The sequence below is a fragment of the Suricata suricatta genome, chromosome 3, assembly GCF_006229205.1.
Source record: "Suricata suricatta isolate VVHF042 chromosome 3, meerkat_22Aug2017_6uvM2_HiC, whole genome shotgun sequence".
Classification (NCBI taxonomy): Eukaryota; Metazoa; Chordata; class Mammalia; order Carnivora; family Herpestidae; genus Suricata; species Suricata suricatta.
This window is the reverse complement of record NC_043702.1, coordinates 860,257-876,017: the sequence shown is the minus strand read 5'-3', so window position 1 is coordinate 876,017 and position 15,761 is coordinate 860,257. Positions and strand designations below refer to the sequence as shown.

The 15,761-nt window shown below is 66.8% G+C and overlaps 1 protein-coding gene across 1 annotated transcript in view; it reads right to left on the bottom strand.

Moving 5' to 3' along the window:
* Positions 1 to 1,544: 1,544 nt before the first annotated feature.
* The window catches only part of KIF1A (kinesin family member 1A), a 63,005-nt gene continuing 48,788 nt past the window's right edge, over positions 1,545 to 15,761 (bottom strand). Inside the window, exons 36-46 of the mRNA XM_029936155.1 lie at positions 11,143 to 11,257; positions 10,098 to 10,231; positions 9,150 to 9,211; positions 8,713 to 8,858; positions 8,162 to 8,362; positions 7,625 to 7,702; positions 6,863 to 6,987; positions 6,605 to 6,757; positions 5,914 to 6,106; positions 5,125 to 5,243; positions 1,545 to 4,803 (exon numbers count right to left, since the gene is read on the bottom strand). Coding sequence (XP_029792015.1) covers positions 4,761 to 4,803; positions 5,125 to 5,243; positions 5,914 to 6,106; positions 6,605 to 6,757; positions 6,863 to 6,987; positions 7,625 to 7,702; positions 8,162 to 8,362; positions 8,713 to 8,858; positions 9,150 to 9,211; positions 10,098 to 10,231; positions 11,143 to 11,257 — 1,369 coding nt within the window. The 3' untranslated portion in view covers positions 1,545 to 4,760. The remainder of the gene's footprint in view (positions 4,804 to 5,124; positions 5,244 to 5,913; positions 6,107 to 6,604; positions 6,758 to 6,862; positions 6,988 to 7,624; positions 7,703 to 8,161; positions 8,363 to 8,712; positions 8,859 to 9,149; positions 9,212 to 10,097; positions 10,232 to 11,142; positions 11,258 to 15,761) is intronic.

Genomic DNA, 15,761 nt, shown 5'->3' with positions numbered 1-15,761 from the left:
GGGGGGGCCCTCACCTCTGGCCCAGGCTTCCTGGGGGGGGGGCCCTCACCTCTGGTCCAGGCTCCCTGGGGGGCCCCTCACCTCTGGTCCAGTCTCCACTTCCTGATCGTTCTTATGTCTGTGTTGCTCCTGGGGCCTCTGCCCTCCAGCTTTCCCACTGGGGAGACTGACACCCGGTGGGGGGGTGGGGCTGAAGCATGGGCGACAGGCGCTGCCTTTTCTCTGGTTGTCCCAGTAGAGGATTCCGAGGTCCAGAACTTTCCCGGAGGTGGAATCCGTCCAGACCCCAGGCCCAGGGAGGGGTGTGGGGGGCAGGGACTTGTTCATTCCTCCTTTAAGGCCCTGCCCTGTCAGAGGAGCAGGAACCAGTGGAAGCCTGAGTCCGGGAGAGAAGCTGGGGCTCCCTCAGGGTCACACAGAGCCCCCCTTCCGCCCTCCAGCACCCTGTGCCAGGCCGTCAGAACCACCCAGAAAGTGGGTTTGGACCCAGAAAGCGCATCACGGCAGACACACAGCCTGGCTAATGTGCAGCAGCTGTTCACACTGGGTGATCAGCGAGCGTGAGGCCAACTTTTATTTTTGCAGAAGTTTAACTTTTATTATTTATTTATTTATTTATATTTGTTTTTGAGAGAGAAGAAGGGCTGTCAGCTCACGAGCTGTGAATCATAACCTGAGCGGAGATGCTTAACCGCCTGAGCCACGCAGGTGCCCGTAATTTTACCGTTGAGCTAAAACCGAACCCCAGCGAGGCAGGCCAGCGCACCGCATGCCGTGGGCAGGGGTGCAGCCGGGGGCCGGAGGGGCTCAGTCCCCCCTCACCCTGCGTTCTCGAGGACGACGGGCCGTGACCGCAGCGGGTGGTCGCACGGCTGGGTCTGGCGGCCTCCCGTCGGGGTGCTGGGGGAGCTCAGACCCTGCCTGGCCCCCGCTCACTCTGCCCGCAAGCATGGCGTCGGCTGTGGGCTGAAGTGCCTGGTCGGGTGGAGGACGTTACCATCCGTGTAAAGGCGCAGTTAGCAACGGACGCTAAATTTGGTCAAATGCTTTTTGTGCGTCCGGAGTGATTTTTCTTTTGCTGGTTTAATCTGGTGAATCGCGCTGATCGGGTTTTGAACCGACCCTGCGTTCCCAAGATGCACGGCGCCTGATCACCAGGCAGGATCCTTTTCGGTAGTGCGTTTGGTTTGTCAACGCGTTACCGAACGTACTGGTTTTCTGTGTTGCAGAAACACTGGTCTGTAGTTCCGACATCTCGTAATACTGTCCGGTTTCGGTATTGGGGGGACGCCGACCCTACAGAACAGCCCAAGGACCGTGAGCTTTGCAGGCAGGTGGGGCAGGCGCTGCGGGTAGGGGGTGGGCGCGCCCATGACGAACGCCATCTTGTCCCTCACCCACCCCCCAGCCTCTCTTCCCTCCCTGCCTCACCAGGGTGGGAAGTGGCTGCTCTCTGGACACGGCCGGACATCCGACCCCAGGGGCAGTTTTGGCTGCATCGAACAGACTTAACACATAAATAAAGCCACAGGGGACGCCGTGGGTCTGCTGTTGCATAAGGAGCCACATTTATTTCTTAATTGGACAGATTCTTAAGTGCACACACACAGTACAGGAGTCTAGAGCCTAACACTCGGGTTTAGGACGTCAGGGGACTAGAGTTGTCACGTCAGGACGCTGGTCACAGTGCAGGGGCCAGGGTGTGCCACAGAACCACATATGTACAAGCTACTGGGGACGCAGGGGATGGCCAGCAGCAGAGGTGCCGCCCGGAAGAAGCCACGGCCTCTGCTGATCCCGGGGGGCGTGACCCTTGTCCCAGGAGTAAAAGGAGGGCGCCTTCCGGGGTCCCGCACTGGGGGGCTGACGGAGGACCAGCACTGCAACCTGCTCAGGCCTGTACCACCAGCGACATTCCAGAACTCTCTCCAAGTGCTTCTCCACACCCGCCCCACAGGTGCGGAGGTGAGACCAGGATGGATGGGGAGGCGGCCTCACTGCAGCCACGGGAGGTGTGTGCGCGCGTGTGATCGGTGAGTGAACCATTGGCATCTTAGGAGTGATCACTCCAAACACGGAGGCCTTGGGACTCGGGAACATCTCGACGCCCCGGGCACACTGGAGCCTGGAGCCCAGCACCCCTTCCTGGGACCACAGCAAATCAGCAGGGGGCCTCCCCCCTCCCTGGAGGAGACAGAGCTCCCTGAGCGAGGACGGCTATCCCTCAAGGCAGAATGAGTGCCATCAAGTGTTAAAAAAACTCCCAGAGAAATGACTTTCTGGATCTTTCTTCCCTCCCCACTTAGTGGGAAACAGCCACTGCCAGGCCTGGCCTCCCCTCTGCACCCCACAACGGGGACACCCCTGAGGTGCTCTGGAGCAGAGGTGAACACCACACCCCCTACTGTGACGTGGGGCAGCTTCTGCGGGGTGGACAAGGGACCAGGTGCTCCCAGATCTCTCTCCCCACCAGCTCCGGAGCTCTGGCAGTGACGGCGGGGACAGGGGTCCAGGCAATTGCCAAGGGCACCAGGGTCAAAATTACACAGTCCTGGGGGCACCTCCATGGCCGTGGAGGCTCCTGAGTTTAGGGTGCGCCCCCTCACTCCGCCCCAGGAAGCGGGTGTTCTGCAGGCTGGCTGGCCTCAGACCCCTGCACCCTGGGTGCGAGCCCCTCAGACCCTCCGAGGCCGCGGCTCCAGGCTGGCTGACCTGAGCAGCTGCGGCCCGGCCCTGCGCTCCCCCCCACATCTCCCGGCCCCGCGCCCCCAGTCTCCCCGAGGGAAGGCGGGGCTGCCGGCAACCAACTCCTCTGGGAGCAGCGTCCTCCCTCCCTGGGCCCCTCCCGGCCCTGGAGGTCATGGCAACAGCCAGCAGAAGGGCTTGCTCTGGCCTGTGCCGCACCCCTGCCCTGCGCCTCGGCCCGGGAATGTCTGCTTTCTGGACCTTTGGTTTGGGCCCGGGCTGCGAGCCCTCCTTTGGCGTCTCCAGAGAAGGCTGCTGGGTCCTGCGTCCCACATGCGGGGTTTCCTAGGATGCGTTTTCTGCTGAATGAGCAATGCCACCAGGGTGTCTTCCGAGCACGGGGGACGAGGGGTCCAGTGGCCGCTGACGCGCGCCCGGACCGGCAATGGGGAAGGTGCGCTCGCAGCCTCTGAGCGCCGGCGCGGCCGGTGGGACCAGACACAGCTACCGGACAGCGCTCAGGGGCAGGCCTATCGCCTGGTCCCATGTCCACGGCAGGCTCCAAGGAACCTTGTCACCTCGCGTGGGGGCCGAGCCCACGAGGAAAGAGGCCGCGCACACTTCCTGCCTCGGTGCACAGAACCCACGCCATGGCCACAGGCCACGGCAGTGCCACTCGGGGACAGCCCGGCTGATGGGGCTTCAGACCATTGGCTGGGGGGTGACAAGGTAATCCGAACCAAGTGGAAAGGTGGGTGTCACTGAGAGGGTGCCCTGCAGGGTCTGGCGAGGCAGTGGAAGGCACCAGGGCCTGGCGTGGCCTGGCGGACCGCGGACCTGGGCCTGGACCCCCAGATTCTGAGTGGGACCTGTTCTTGGTGGGACAGGGGCTTGTGGGTTAGTTGCTGTTTTCACTTGGGTTAGAAAGAGGCCGCCTGTGTCCGCGGGCACAGGAACAGGTCACTGAGGGACCACCCAGGCCCGGGGTTTCTGGGTGCAGTGCCCGGCCAGACCCTCAGCCTGGGGCGGGCTCGACCCCCGGCCAGGCCTCAGGCACGCAGCCCGTGGGAGCACAGAGCGGACGGTGCAGCAACAGGAGGGCTGGGCCCTCTGATGACGGGGTCCCTGTCGCTGGCTGCCCCCACCTGACCCCACAGACTCTTCTCACTGGGGCCCACAGACACTCTCGTCTTGGGGCGGAGAGGGGTAGTCACAGACCTGCTTCCCAGGAACGACCTGGAGCTAGAGACCCTGCACCCCAAGCCCCTTGCTGCCTGCACCGTCTCTAACTCCAGCCACCTGCCGGCCTGGACACCCCCCCACCGCCGTCCCTGCTGGGAGAGCCCCCAGGCCAGGTGGCCACCTGCCTGGTCCCCCTCACGTCTGCGCACTTCTGGGAGAAGCTGCCCGTGGAGCCACTGTCCGGGTGAGACTCGCATCCCACCTCCCCTGCACGGGTGCACGCCACCCCCTCTCGGCCCCCGGACGCTCACGCGCACATGCACACGCACACACACACACCCTGGGTGGCAGGCGTGCCCGGCCTGTGCACACGCGCCTTCACCGTGGTCTCACTGCGAGGCTTGGGGCTGGGAGAGGGACAAGCGGGGGGCAGGGTCCGTCCGAACCTACGGGTCTACGTGAAGGCGTTAGAAATAAATACTTATAAATAGAACACAGTCTTATAGTTACTTTCTGAGCGGACTGGTCTGGTGTCACTAACTAATGTATATTAATTATAAGTCTGTCTATGCTTAAAAAAATATCAGAACGGCAGCGATGCCCCGAGACTTGTGCCCTCGGCCTCTCTGGCACCTGCCAGCCCCTCCCACCCGGGGCCTGCTCCGAAAGAAGACAGAACGCGGCCTGCTGGGGGCAGGGTAGGTCTTGTGGCCCAGGCACCCAGACCAGAGGTGGCGCTCGGGGGTCCCCACACAGCGTCCCCCACAGGGGACCGGCTGGCTGGCTGGCTGGCTGGTGGGGGCGGGCTGGGCACGTGTGACATGACGAATGGTGACGGGGGCTGGGGGTGGGGCTGGCCTGCTGGCTGTCTCGGGGCGCGGGGGGATTCCGGCTCAGACCCTCATCTGGGCCGACCGCCGTCTGGACAGCTTGGACCTGCGGGAGGTAGGGACACGTGGGGTCAGGATGCTGGCCTCCCGGCGGCGCGCGCCCCTGCCTTCCCTGCCCACCCCCGGAGGCTCGTCCCTGTCCCTGGGACTCGGGAGCAGGGCAGGAGGGCAGGGCTCCCGTCGCCAGGGCCCCGCTGTGCCCAAGCCTGACCTCGAGCCGTGTTTGCGGTGGCGTGAGGGCCTGCCCCCGAGACACGCACATTTCGAACATCTCAGGGGTTTACACGCTTTACCAGCAGCAACGACATGGAACCAAGCCTTGCCGCCCTCGAGCGTCCCCGGGGCGCCCCCCCGCCCCCCCGCGTACCGTATGGTCCCGGCCAGGAGGGGGTTGAAGGCGTACAGCCAGTCGTGCATGTCCTTGTCACTGTTGGCCTGCAGCAGGATACCGCGGTGCTCCGTGCACACGGCGAATGTGTTGGGCGTCTGCGAAGGCAGACGGCCATGAGACGGCGCAGTCAGCCCCCTCCCCGGTCGGCACACGGTGGTCGCACCTGGGACCCGGGTGGGGGGCTGGGGAGCAGGAGAGAGCCGCGGCGGCGCCCCCTGGGGAAGGCTCCGCAGTCAGGACACCCTGTCTCTTCCCCGGCCCCGGGGCTCCTTGGGGCTGCTCTGCGTGGCCCCCTGGGATGTGCCTACCCCTCGCGGGCCGAGGTTCCTCCCCGGCGACCCTGGCTCGGCCATGGTGCTGGCCTCTCTTGCCAAGCCTGAGCCCTGGGCCGGTGGGGGGGGGGAGGTGTAGGCAGCACAGGGCACCAGAAATGGGCCAGCGGGCGCTGTAGCCTCCAGAGGAAGGAGTCCGGATTCCTGCCACACACAGCCAGGGTCACTGCTTGCTCAGAGGGGGGCAAAGCCAGGGGACAGGAAGGCTGTGCTCCCAGGCCCACCCCACAACCGGCCCTGTGGGGCTCAGCGCCCCCACCGAGGGCGTCCCCGGAGAATGGGTCAGCGCCTGCCCCACCCATGGACCACAGCCCACGGCTGGCCATCACCAGGACGAGGTGCCCCGTGGGTGGCCAGAGGGGGGACCTTCTGAGAGACAGGACACGGGGCCCGCGGGGGATGGGGACGGCCCGCCCGGCCCCCGAGGCTGCACCTTGAGCATGGCCTGCTGGTCCTCGCTGTACTCCACCTGCGCGGTGGACAGGTTGAGCACGAAGCGCTCCACGGAGTCCTTGTCGCTGTTGTACATGTAGGCGTACGGCCGCCGCACCACCACGAAGCGCTTGGCCCAGCCGGCCGTGTGCGGCTCCAGGAAGTGCAGGTACCCCTTCTTAGAGACGATGGGGCTGCGGGGGGGACACCCGCTGGCTCACGTGCTCCGGGCGGTCGCCACCCCCCCCCCCAGGCCCCTGGCAGTGCCCGCCGGGGCTCAGAGACCAGACCCACTGACCTATCTCTGGGCCTCAGTTTCCCCAGCTGTGGGAAGGAGACACTTTCGAACAGCTGAAGCGCCTGCACTGTCGCACCGGGTCCCGTGACCACAACCCGTGGACGGTGGCGTTCTTGGGCCACAAGGGCCAGGCAGGCATTTGGCACAGCGGCCGAACTAACAACTCGCAGATGTATTAAACCGTCTTTCCGCAGAGGTGCCGCCAGGTCCCCGGCCCCGGGTCCTGGCTCCGGCCCACCTCCTGACCTTTGCTGTCGGCTCATTCTCTGCCCCGGCCCCAGGTCAGGGGTGGCCTGTGGTCTCCCTAATATGGAGCTGACTGGGCCTGGCTCAGGGACAGAGCTGGCTGGGTGGTTTCAGAAGCGCCCCTTCTGGGGCAGGGCCCCCCACGCACCTGACGCGGATCTCCTGGATGTCGGGAACCAGCAGGCGCGGGGGGTCCCTGTCTGCCTCAGCCGCCCGAGCAGGGGAGGGAAGCTTCTTGGGATCGGCCTCAGGTGAAGGCTCGGCTTCTGGGCTGGCCGGCCGGGAGCAGGGATGTGGGGTCCTGGGGAAGCAAAGCGAGGCCTCTGCAGTCCGGCAGGGGGAGGCCTCGCGGGGCCGGGCCCCTGCCGGCGGGGCTTCCTCTGCACCCAGCCGGCCGCTCGCTCACCTCACATCAGTCGCTCCATACCGCCCCTCCACCAGAGAGGGGCAGGTGGAGGAGGGCGTGAGGGTGGCCACCCCCAGAGGGGACATGGACGGGTCCCGGAGCAGGGTGACCGACATTTCAGAGAGCTGTGGAGGACAGAAAGCCTTGTGGGGGGGGGGGTTGTGCAAGGTGGGGACACCGCTGCAGGGGGACACCGCTGCAGTGGCTAGTTCCTGTCCCTCTGCTCACCTGCTACCTCCATTTGGGGGACCCCCCCATTCCAGCTGCAGGCCAGACCCTGCCCAGCCCCCTCGACCCGCCCCTACCCCTACACACCCCCGGCTGTGGCTCTGTCCTGCCTCAGGGGGCACTCGTGACCGCTGGGCTCCAAAGGGTGAGCCAAGACCACAGGGGCGCAGGGGGCATAGTCTCTGAGCCCCCACTTGGGGGTTTGCAGCCCATGAGACATGGACAGAGGCCCTTCCAGGCAGAGGGGAGGCTCGTGCAAAGGAGGAAAGCCAGACACGGCAGGCCCCGAATCAGGGTGGGTGGGAGCAGCACAGGGACCACACTGGCTCTGGGGACAAGAATCTGTCCCCTGGCAGAGGAAGGATGGCCACAGGGACGGGGCCTGACCTGCACTGGACAGAGGCAGCTGAGTGAGGGCCGCCTAGGAGGCCCCTGTGCTCCATGCACCCTTGGCTATGTCTCTAAGAAAACCCTTATTTCCGGCTCTGAACGTGAGTGCGAGTTTTTCTTGGTGACAGCGGCCCCTTCGCCCACCTTGCTCTCGCTGGCACTGACGCAGACGTGGCTGTGGGTGTACTCCCGGTTGAACGTGTGCGTGAGGAGGCGTAAGCACTGCAAGAAGAGTGGATGCCGGGTCAGGAGGCCCCCAGGGCGCGGCCCCGCCTTGGGCACGGCCCCCGCGGGCCCCCTGGTGTGGATGGATGACTGGCCCAGGCCCAGGCGGGCAGCACCTCCACCCTCCACAGGGACCGGTGTGCCAGGGAAACCGCTCGGCGCAGGCCAGGGGCCAAGGGCAGAGGTGGGGGGCGGCGTGGTCCACGGTCCAAGAGGCCTTTCCACCAGCCCGTCAAGCAGCAGGGAGCCAGCTCTGGACAGCGGTGGTGAGCTCCCCGTCAGCTCCCGCTGCTTGGGGGAGGAGGCTGTAAAAGGCTGACAAATGTCGGTGTGTGGGGGGTTGAGGGGCAGGCAAGGGGACTCTTGGGCCGCTCGTTCTCCCGGCTCCCGCTCTGACGGGACAGGGCTGGGTCACCCCTGGAGGGGCCGGGGTCCCGGCAGGGCCGGCTGAGCTACCTTGACTGCTAGCTCGCGCTGTCTCTCACTGGGAGCCTCCAGGGGCGACGGCCGGCCCTCGGCCGAGAGCGGGGACGAGGGGCTGGACGAACCGTGGGAGCCAGAGTCCTCGCTGGAGGCGGGGGATGGCGCCTCGGGGCCGAGCCGCTGGGTGGTCTCCAGCTTCTCCCGAAGCAGCAGGTAGTGCCTGGTCTTCTCAACCTGCGGGAGCAGGGGCATGGCTCAGCCCCCGGACACTGGAGCCGCCCCCCTGCACCCCGCCCCGGGGTGGGGGGCCGCTGACGGACACTGAAGCCGCCCCCCTGCGCCCCGCCCCAGGGTGGGGGGCAGCTGACGGACACCGGAGCCGCCCCCCTGCGCCCCGCCCCAGGGTGGGGGGCAGCTGACGGACACCGGAGCCGCTCCCCTGCGTCCTGCCCCAGGGTGGGGGGCAGCTGGCAGACACCAGAACCTCCCCCTGCGCCCGGCCCCGGGGTCAGGGGCCGCTGACAGACACCAGAGCCTCCCCCTGCGCCCCGCCCCGGGGCCAGTGCCTGTTGAGCACTGCCCACCTCCTGCAGCAGACTCAGCTTCTCCAGCTCCCACTGGTGGTCCAGGATGAGGCTGTCGCTCCGGGGCCTCCAGCCCGCCAGGTTCTCCTCGCCACGCACGTAGGCCACAGACGTGTCCAGCACCCGCCGCCGCCGCCGCTGCATCCCTGCAGAGGGGGCGCCGGGCTGGCCATGTCCCTGCCCTGCACCGGGCCTCGGGCCCCCAGGGCAGGGGGCTTGTCCGTGGAGGGAGGCTGGACCCCTGGGGAGAGCCTCGGCCGCAGCAGGCTGCCTCTCCCCCCACACCCCTGCCGTCCTCCGGCCTCTCAGAACTCCCGAAGGGCAATGGCGAGCACTTGAGTCTCAGGAGTGAGGCCCCCACAGCGGCAGCGCAGCTGAGGCGGCCCGAGTGACCCGGGCCCCCTGGCTCCTGACAAAGTGGTCCCCCAGGTGCCTACCTGGGCTGCCGGCGTCGGCCACGTGGCACAGGCTGAGCTCGTACACGCCCGTCACGCGGTTGCTGCAGGGGCAGAGGGGAGGCGGGTGGGCACGGGGCACCGCACGCGTCCTGCTGGGAACGCGTCCCGGGTGGCCCTGCGCGGGGCCCCGAGCTGCAGCCGCCCGTGGGCCATCCTCGGCCCGCAACCCTCTGGGCCCCCCCACGCCAGGGCCACTGATTTAGCCGAGCGTGCGTCCCCAAGCTTTGTGGGCAGTATCCACACTCACCAGGTGACCCCACATGACCCGGTTACAGCCCAAGGCCGCTGAGTCCCGAGCCCCAGACTCAGCTTCCTGGCTGTGCCCCGAGCATCCCGCACACTGGGCTCCACGAGACCGTGTAGGGAGCGTCACTGAAGGGGAGCACAGGGGGCCTGGCGGCCTCTGGTGCTGCGGCACAGACCCCTCCAGACTGCTGTGACATTCTTGTTCATCGCCCCCCTCAAGAACGCAGGCACAAGTCAGAGGACCGGAAGGGGCTGCTGGACCTGACTGTCCCCTCCCTCGGGTGCTGCCGGCCTCCAAGAGGCAGGAGGCCCTGTCCAGAGCGCCCTGAGGGCACCGCACTGAGGTCCTGGGGGTGGGGTGGGGCCCGAGGACCCCCCACAGGAGGGGCGCAGGGCAAAACCCCCAGGCCTTCTCCAGCACGCCCGTGGGCAGCCGAGGGCTCTCTCACGCCCCTCAACGTGCCTGTGGCCTCCATGGACCCCAACCTCAGGGGCAGGCGGGAGGCCCTGCATGCTGGGGGCCAGCTGGGAGGCAGGACAATCTGCCTTCCGGTCCGGGCCCACCTGCAGCCAGTGTGTCACTCCAGCCTCTGCTGGATCCGCCAGCCGCCCCCGGTCCCTCTTCGCGGGGACCAGAGTGCGGACAGCGGGCCGCTGGGCCACCTCCACGAGCAGGCTCACCTCTCCGAGGCCCGCAGGCTTCCGCTGCCAAACAGGTTGCGGATGGAGCGCGAAGCGGGCAGCTTGGCGTCCCGAGAGTGGAAGACCATGCAGAAGTCCTTGGTGATGACGGCGGGCTGGGTGCAGTTCTCCATCTGCAGGGGTGGGGGGCGGGGCTCAGGCGCGGGAGCACCCTGCGCTCCCCCGCCCCAGACCTTCCTGGGCCTCTACCATGGCCTCCGACTCAGGCAGGAGGTCTCTGCTCCCCCCAGGAGCCTGCAGGGAGAGAGCCAGGGCCTCGCCTCCCAGGGCCGCAGAGGGCTGGCTTCAGTGTCAGGGACCCCGAGGGTCCCGGACACAGGCCTCCTCCGGTTGGGTCCCCGACACCTCGCCACGGGACGGGGCGACATGCTCCGGAAACATCTGTGAGGATCAAACCAGATCCTGGCTTCCCACCCACGTTTCAGTCTGGAGGACGTGCCGGGGCCCTGACACGCCGGGTCTCACGCGGCCGCTCCGCTTCATCCTGACGCTCGCCACTGGCGCCGGCGGACCGCAGCATGCCGGGACTCACGTGCAGGGCCCAGCCAGCGCCGCCCCGGCAAACCGCCGTCCCGAGAGGCCGTCCGGGGCCCGCTTCCCACAGCCAGGGTGACGGGGCTGGGAGGGGACGGGGAGGCCTTTCCCTCCGCGGGGCCGTGGCTGCCACCGCCAGTCCCAGGTCCTCGCTGTGCACCCGGCTGGCAAGGCCCCTCTCCTGGCCTCCCACTGTGCTTTGAAGGCAAGGCACAGCCCAAGACCCTGGGGACGGGGCTGGGCAGGCTGCTGGCTCAGGCTGCCTGGAGCAGAGATGGAGGGACCCGGCAATCCCAGGGCAAAGCCACACACTGAACGTGGTGGGGGGAGGCGGGTCGCTGTGAACATTAGAACATTAGAAGTACACGGATCGAACAAGGACTTGACGAGTCCTCTGTCCCGGGCTACCGAGCACCCCACGGCCCTTGGCAAGCAGCTCCGGCTTGGGGGGCAGTGGTCTGGGGGTGCGCCCTGGCCTCAGGCCGCTCACCTCGATGTAAGCCGAGAGGGTCATGTAGATTCTCTCCCGGTACGGGGTGACCCGGTTCAGGAGCAGCGAGTTGTGCATGGAGCTGTCCCACGCGGCCTCGCACTGGTAAAAGGTCCTGGAAGGAAGCGGAGACAAGGTCAAAGGTGGCCGCACCCGGGCCGCTCTGGCGGGCTGGGGACATGCAGACAGACAGACACAGGCAGAGACGCGCGGGCCGCTGGCCAGGAAGCCCGGGCGGCAGGTCGAGGAGAACAGTAGGCTCCTCCTTACTCAGGACCAGGCCGGGTGGGGGGCTCCCCTGTGGAGGGAGGGGCGGAGGGGAGTGGCAACAAGGGGGAAGAGGGAGGGAGAGGAGGGGAGGCAGGGGCGGGGCGGGCAGAGGGGCGAGAGACGGGGAGAGGGCAGCGGGGGCGCCATCCCCTCCCGCCCCGTCTGAGTAAGGAGGCCCCAACCTGCCCAGGTTCGCCCAAGCCCTGTGTGGCCCATCTCCCCCTGGGGGAGGACGCTTGGAGTGCAAGTGGGGTGGCCTGTGGCCGACAGCTTCACCCCGCCTCCCGTGAGCCCAGAGCAGGCTCCCTGTCCCCACCTCAGAGCAGGCGGTGGGCTCTGCCCCCTGTCCCCATCTCGAACCCACAAAGACTGAGCAGAGCAGCAGCCCACGGCCAGGAAACCCCTCTGAGGGCAGCTGGAGCGCCCCCGAGAGGCGAGGCCTCAGCCTCTTCGGTGGCCTCCGACCCCAACAGGGTTTTCTATTACAGAAGACTTCCTGCCCTCGGCCACCTGACGGATGGCAGAGCTCCTGAACTCTTGCCTGAGGCTGGGTGCTGGTTTTAGGGTCCTGTCTGAGGTGGGGGATTCGCCTCAGTCCCTGTGTGGCCGCTCGGCCCCAAGCCTTGCCCCATTTCCATCCAAGCATCCTCAAAGACATGGCCGAGAAACACGGCGACACAGACCACGGGCAGCGGCTCACGCCCCGGCCCCGCCAGGCCCTCCCGAGGAGCCGGCCCGGCCCGGGAGTGCGGAGGGCAGCCCGGAGGAGCGCGGCCACGCCGGGGCGCAGACAGGCTCTCCGCCACACACTCCAGGGGCGCGGGGGGAAGCAGTGGGATGGGGCAGGGCCGCTGTCACACACACGTCACCAAGGACAAAGATCCGGGGGAAGGGACGTGAGGACAGCAGGGTACCCGGAGAACTGGCAGAGAGCGCAGGGGGAGACGCCGCAGGAGGAAAGGGATTGAAAAGCGGAAGAGGGACAGACCAAGCGAGTGCGGAAGAGAAAAGTGAGCTGTACCTAGTGTCATTTCCGAACGAAACGCTAAAGGTGGAGGCAGCCAGGACACACACGTACACATAGAAGAGATGGACAAGTCAGAGCGAGCACTGTCACACGGCTGGGCACAAGCTAACTGACAGTGAGCGGGGGTGTGTGTGCCCGCCGGCCTCCATGGCGGCTCACGGGGTGGCGGGTGGGGCCCTCTCTGACCCCCCGTCCCCCGCGTCTGCGCTGAGAGCTTTGGGTCCATCCCCAGCAGGACCGGGCAGGTACCCGAGGACCGATGACCAAGACCTCAAGGGATACCCTCTGTTCCAGGGGCCCTGAAATGCCCCAGGCCCTGTGAGCAGAGCCAGTGGTCCACAGCAGCCTGGCCCAGATGCCCTCCGGACTGCCAGGCTCCGATGCCGCCGTACCGTCACGTGACCTCAGGCCACCCCCAGACCTCTCTGCACCCTGCTTCCTGGACGCCCACAGGAGGACGAGCTGCGGGCGGAATGAGCCAGTGCAAGGTGCTGAGGGCAGCGCCCCGGGGCGCCGTCCTTACTACCTGTCCTCCCCTCCTAGAGGCCCTGACAACACATGGGGGAAGGCAAGCCTGTGGCCCCCACCCGAGGAGGCCAGCCAGCCCCAAACCCTCCAGCTGGGCCCATAGCCATGGCTCAGTGCTTCCCCGTGTGTCCACCTGCCTCAAAAGTCGCTAAAGAAAGAACGCTGCTGGCCCCCGTCCCCCTGTAGGCGCTCCGGGCATGTGGCCACAGCCTGCCCCCGCTGTTGGCCCCAAGGTCGGGGAGCAGCAGAGTTCTACATCAAGGTGCCCCTTTGTGTGCCCCTCCCAGTGTGGGCTCCGACTCAGGAGTTGAGAGCTGGGCCCCCACCTTGTCTGGAGGCCCTCGGCCTTGCGTGGGACACGCCAAAGGAGCCAGGGCCAGCCCGGCCAGGCCAGCCACAAACCTCGCCCCAGGGCCATGCGGACTGTGCCAGGACTGGCGGGGCTGCACTGAGAGGCGAGCCCGCGTCGGCACGGGGCTCACGGAGGCCCCTTGATGTCACCCCTGGCTGGGAGGCCCTCGGTCAAGCTAGGGGGTGGCTTTGCCCTGATGAGACTCCGGTGACCGAGAACGTCTCCGAAAACCGGAACCCGTGGACCTCCTGTAGGCAGCGGGGAGAGAGGCCCAGGTCCTTAGCCTGGGGTGGGGTCCTCCACTGCACCGTTCGCCGGGGCCAAGGTGGCCGGGGTCTGGCCCCACACAGCCACGCTGCTGCCCACAGGCCGTTCCAAACCGCAGGTCAGCCCCCAGCCGGCCATGGGTGCCGGCCCTCGGAGCCCCCACAGCACCCCCGAGCCCCTGAGGCCTCTGCACAGGGAGGTCCCACCCAGAGGACGGCAGGTGTGCCTGGGGCCGGGAGGGTGGCCGCCCCTCCCCCACGTGGGACCTGGACAGCCCACATAGGACACCAGGCCTGCAGGACATGGCATGGCCACCACCGTTTGGTGCCCCCTTGATCACGAGGCAGAGCCTGGGACGCAGACAGCGAGGGAGGGAGCGTGGGGAGCCAGACGCCCCGGGAGGCCATGGGCGTGCACCGACCCCACTCGTGAGCAGGCTCAGACGCTCGGGATCTCTCAGGTCACCCCAGGAAGAGAGCCCCGTTCGCCACAGCACCCCTCACTGCCCCACTCGACGACCCCCCGGTCCCTGCTCAGATGTGACTCCAGGGGGCTGTGCAGCCCAGACCTGGGGTCCCCAGACCCAAAGCTGCAGCACCACCACTCTGTTGGCAGTGCAGATTCTTGGGCCCCACCCCGGCCCACTGGCCCACCGAGGCAGAAATGCTGGGGTGTGGCCCCCTCGTGAGCAGAGCGCCGGGGCTCACTCCCCATTCTGGGAACCAGGCCAGACCCGGGGTCCATCGTCCAGCAAGGTCCCACCCACGGCTCCAGCCCTTCGCCCTCCTCCTGGACGCCCTTGTGAAGACAGAGCAGCGGGCGGGGCCGCAGGGGTTCCCACAGCGCGCTCCCTCTGGAAGGGACCGGAAGGTTGACTGCAGGGTTCAGGATCGAGGAGCCCCCTCCCTGCCACCTGCCCGGTCCGTGTCTGGGAGCCTCCAGCCGTGTCCCTACTCAGAGCAGCTTGAGCCGGTGGGGCGGGGTCCTAGGCCGGAGGTCACCCAGGCTCTCCCCTAACCACCAGAGCTGGGCAGCCAGAGCTCAGGAGCAGGACCGCCCCAATCCGGTGCCGGGACACAGAGCTTGGTGCTCAAAAGTGAGGACGCACGGTGGGGAACCCAAAAACTCACTTAAAAGTTCTGTTGACAGAGAAAATGGCATATGTTCTAACATGTTCTTCCACGTGGACTCTTGCTCAGAGAGGCTCTGCCAGGACAGCGGCGGCAGCTCATTTCCACTCGGGCTGCGACACAGGCCCTCGTGTACTTGCCTGAGGTCCCGGGCTCGGGCGGGGCCGGACGGCCAGGGCGGCGTGGTCCGAGGCCCGGGGCTCCCGGCACCCAGCGCCTGGGCATTCCTGGCATGGCTCTCGCACGCTGGCTGCACGGGGCCCATTTACACACGCAGACAACTGTGTTGTGACCTGTACCTGGTGCTTGTGACAAGTGTCACAGCCAAGGTAGGTTAATGGGCAGGCAAGGTGGGCAGGCAAGGTGGGCATCCTGATGTAAAAGTTGAGAATCCGAAAACTAAACCCATGCTCAAGGTTTCAACAAGAAACTCATCATGCTCTGGGAAGCACGTTTCTAGAAAATGTACTACTCTCAAGAGTGACACCGCGAAGACGACCGATGGGCAGCCTTCCAGGACGGAGCCCGGGGACTGCAGCTGGGACAGCCCCCAGGTCCAGCGAGGGGCGTGACCACGGCCCCATCACACTGCCAAGAGCAGCGGACCGGACTGGAACCCCGCAGAGCAGATCCTGCGACACAGCCCGGCCCCGCAGCCCCGCCCACCGTGCCGCGCCAGCCCTCGGGCCAGAGGGAAATGGAGAAATAAGAGGAGTAAGGGACCGAGGGGACGGGAGGTGAGGGGGTGAGGGACTGAGGGGGTGAGGGGTGATGAGCTGAAGAGATGAGAGGCAAGGGGAGACGGGTGAAAGGGTGAGAGAATGAAAAGGTTAGGGGTGAGGGGGTGAGAGGATAAAAGGATGAAGGGATGAGGGGATAAGCGGTGAGGGGGTGATGCGGTGAGGAGGTGAGGAAGTGAGAGGATGAAGGGGTGAGGGGTGAGGGGGTAAGGGATCAGGCAGTAAGAGTGAGGGGTGAGGAGGTGAGATGATGAAGGGGTGAGGGGATAAGAGTGAGAAGTGAGGGAAGGAAGGGGTGAGGGGAT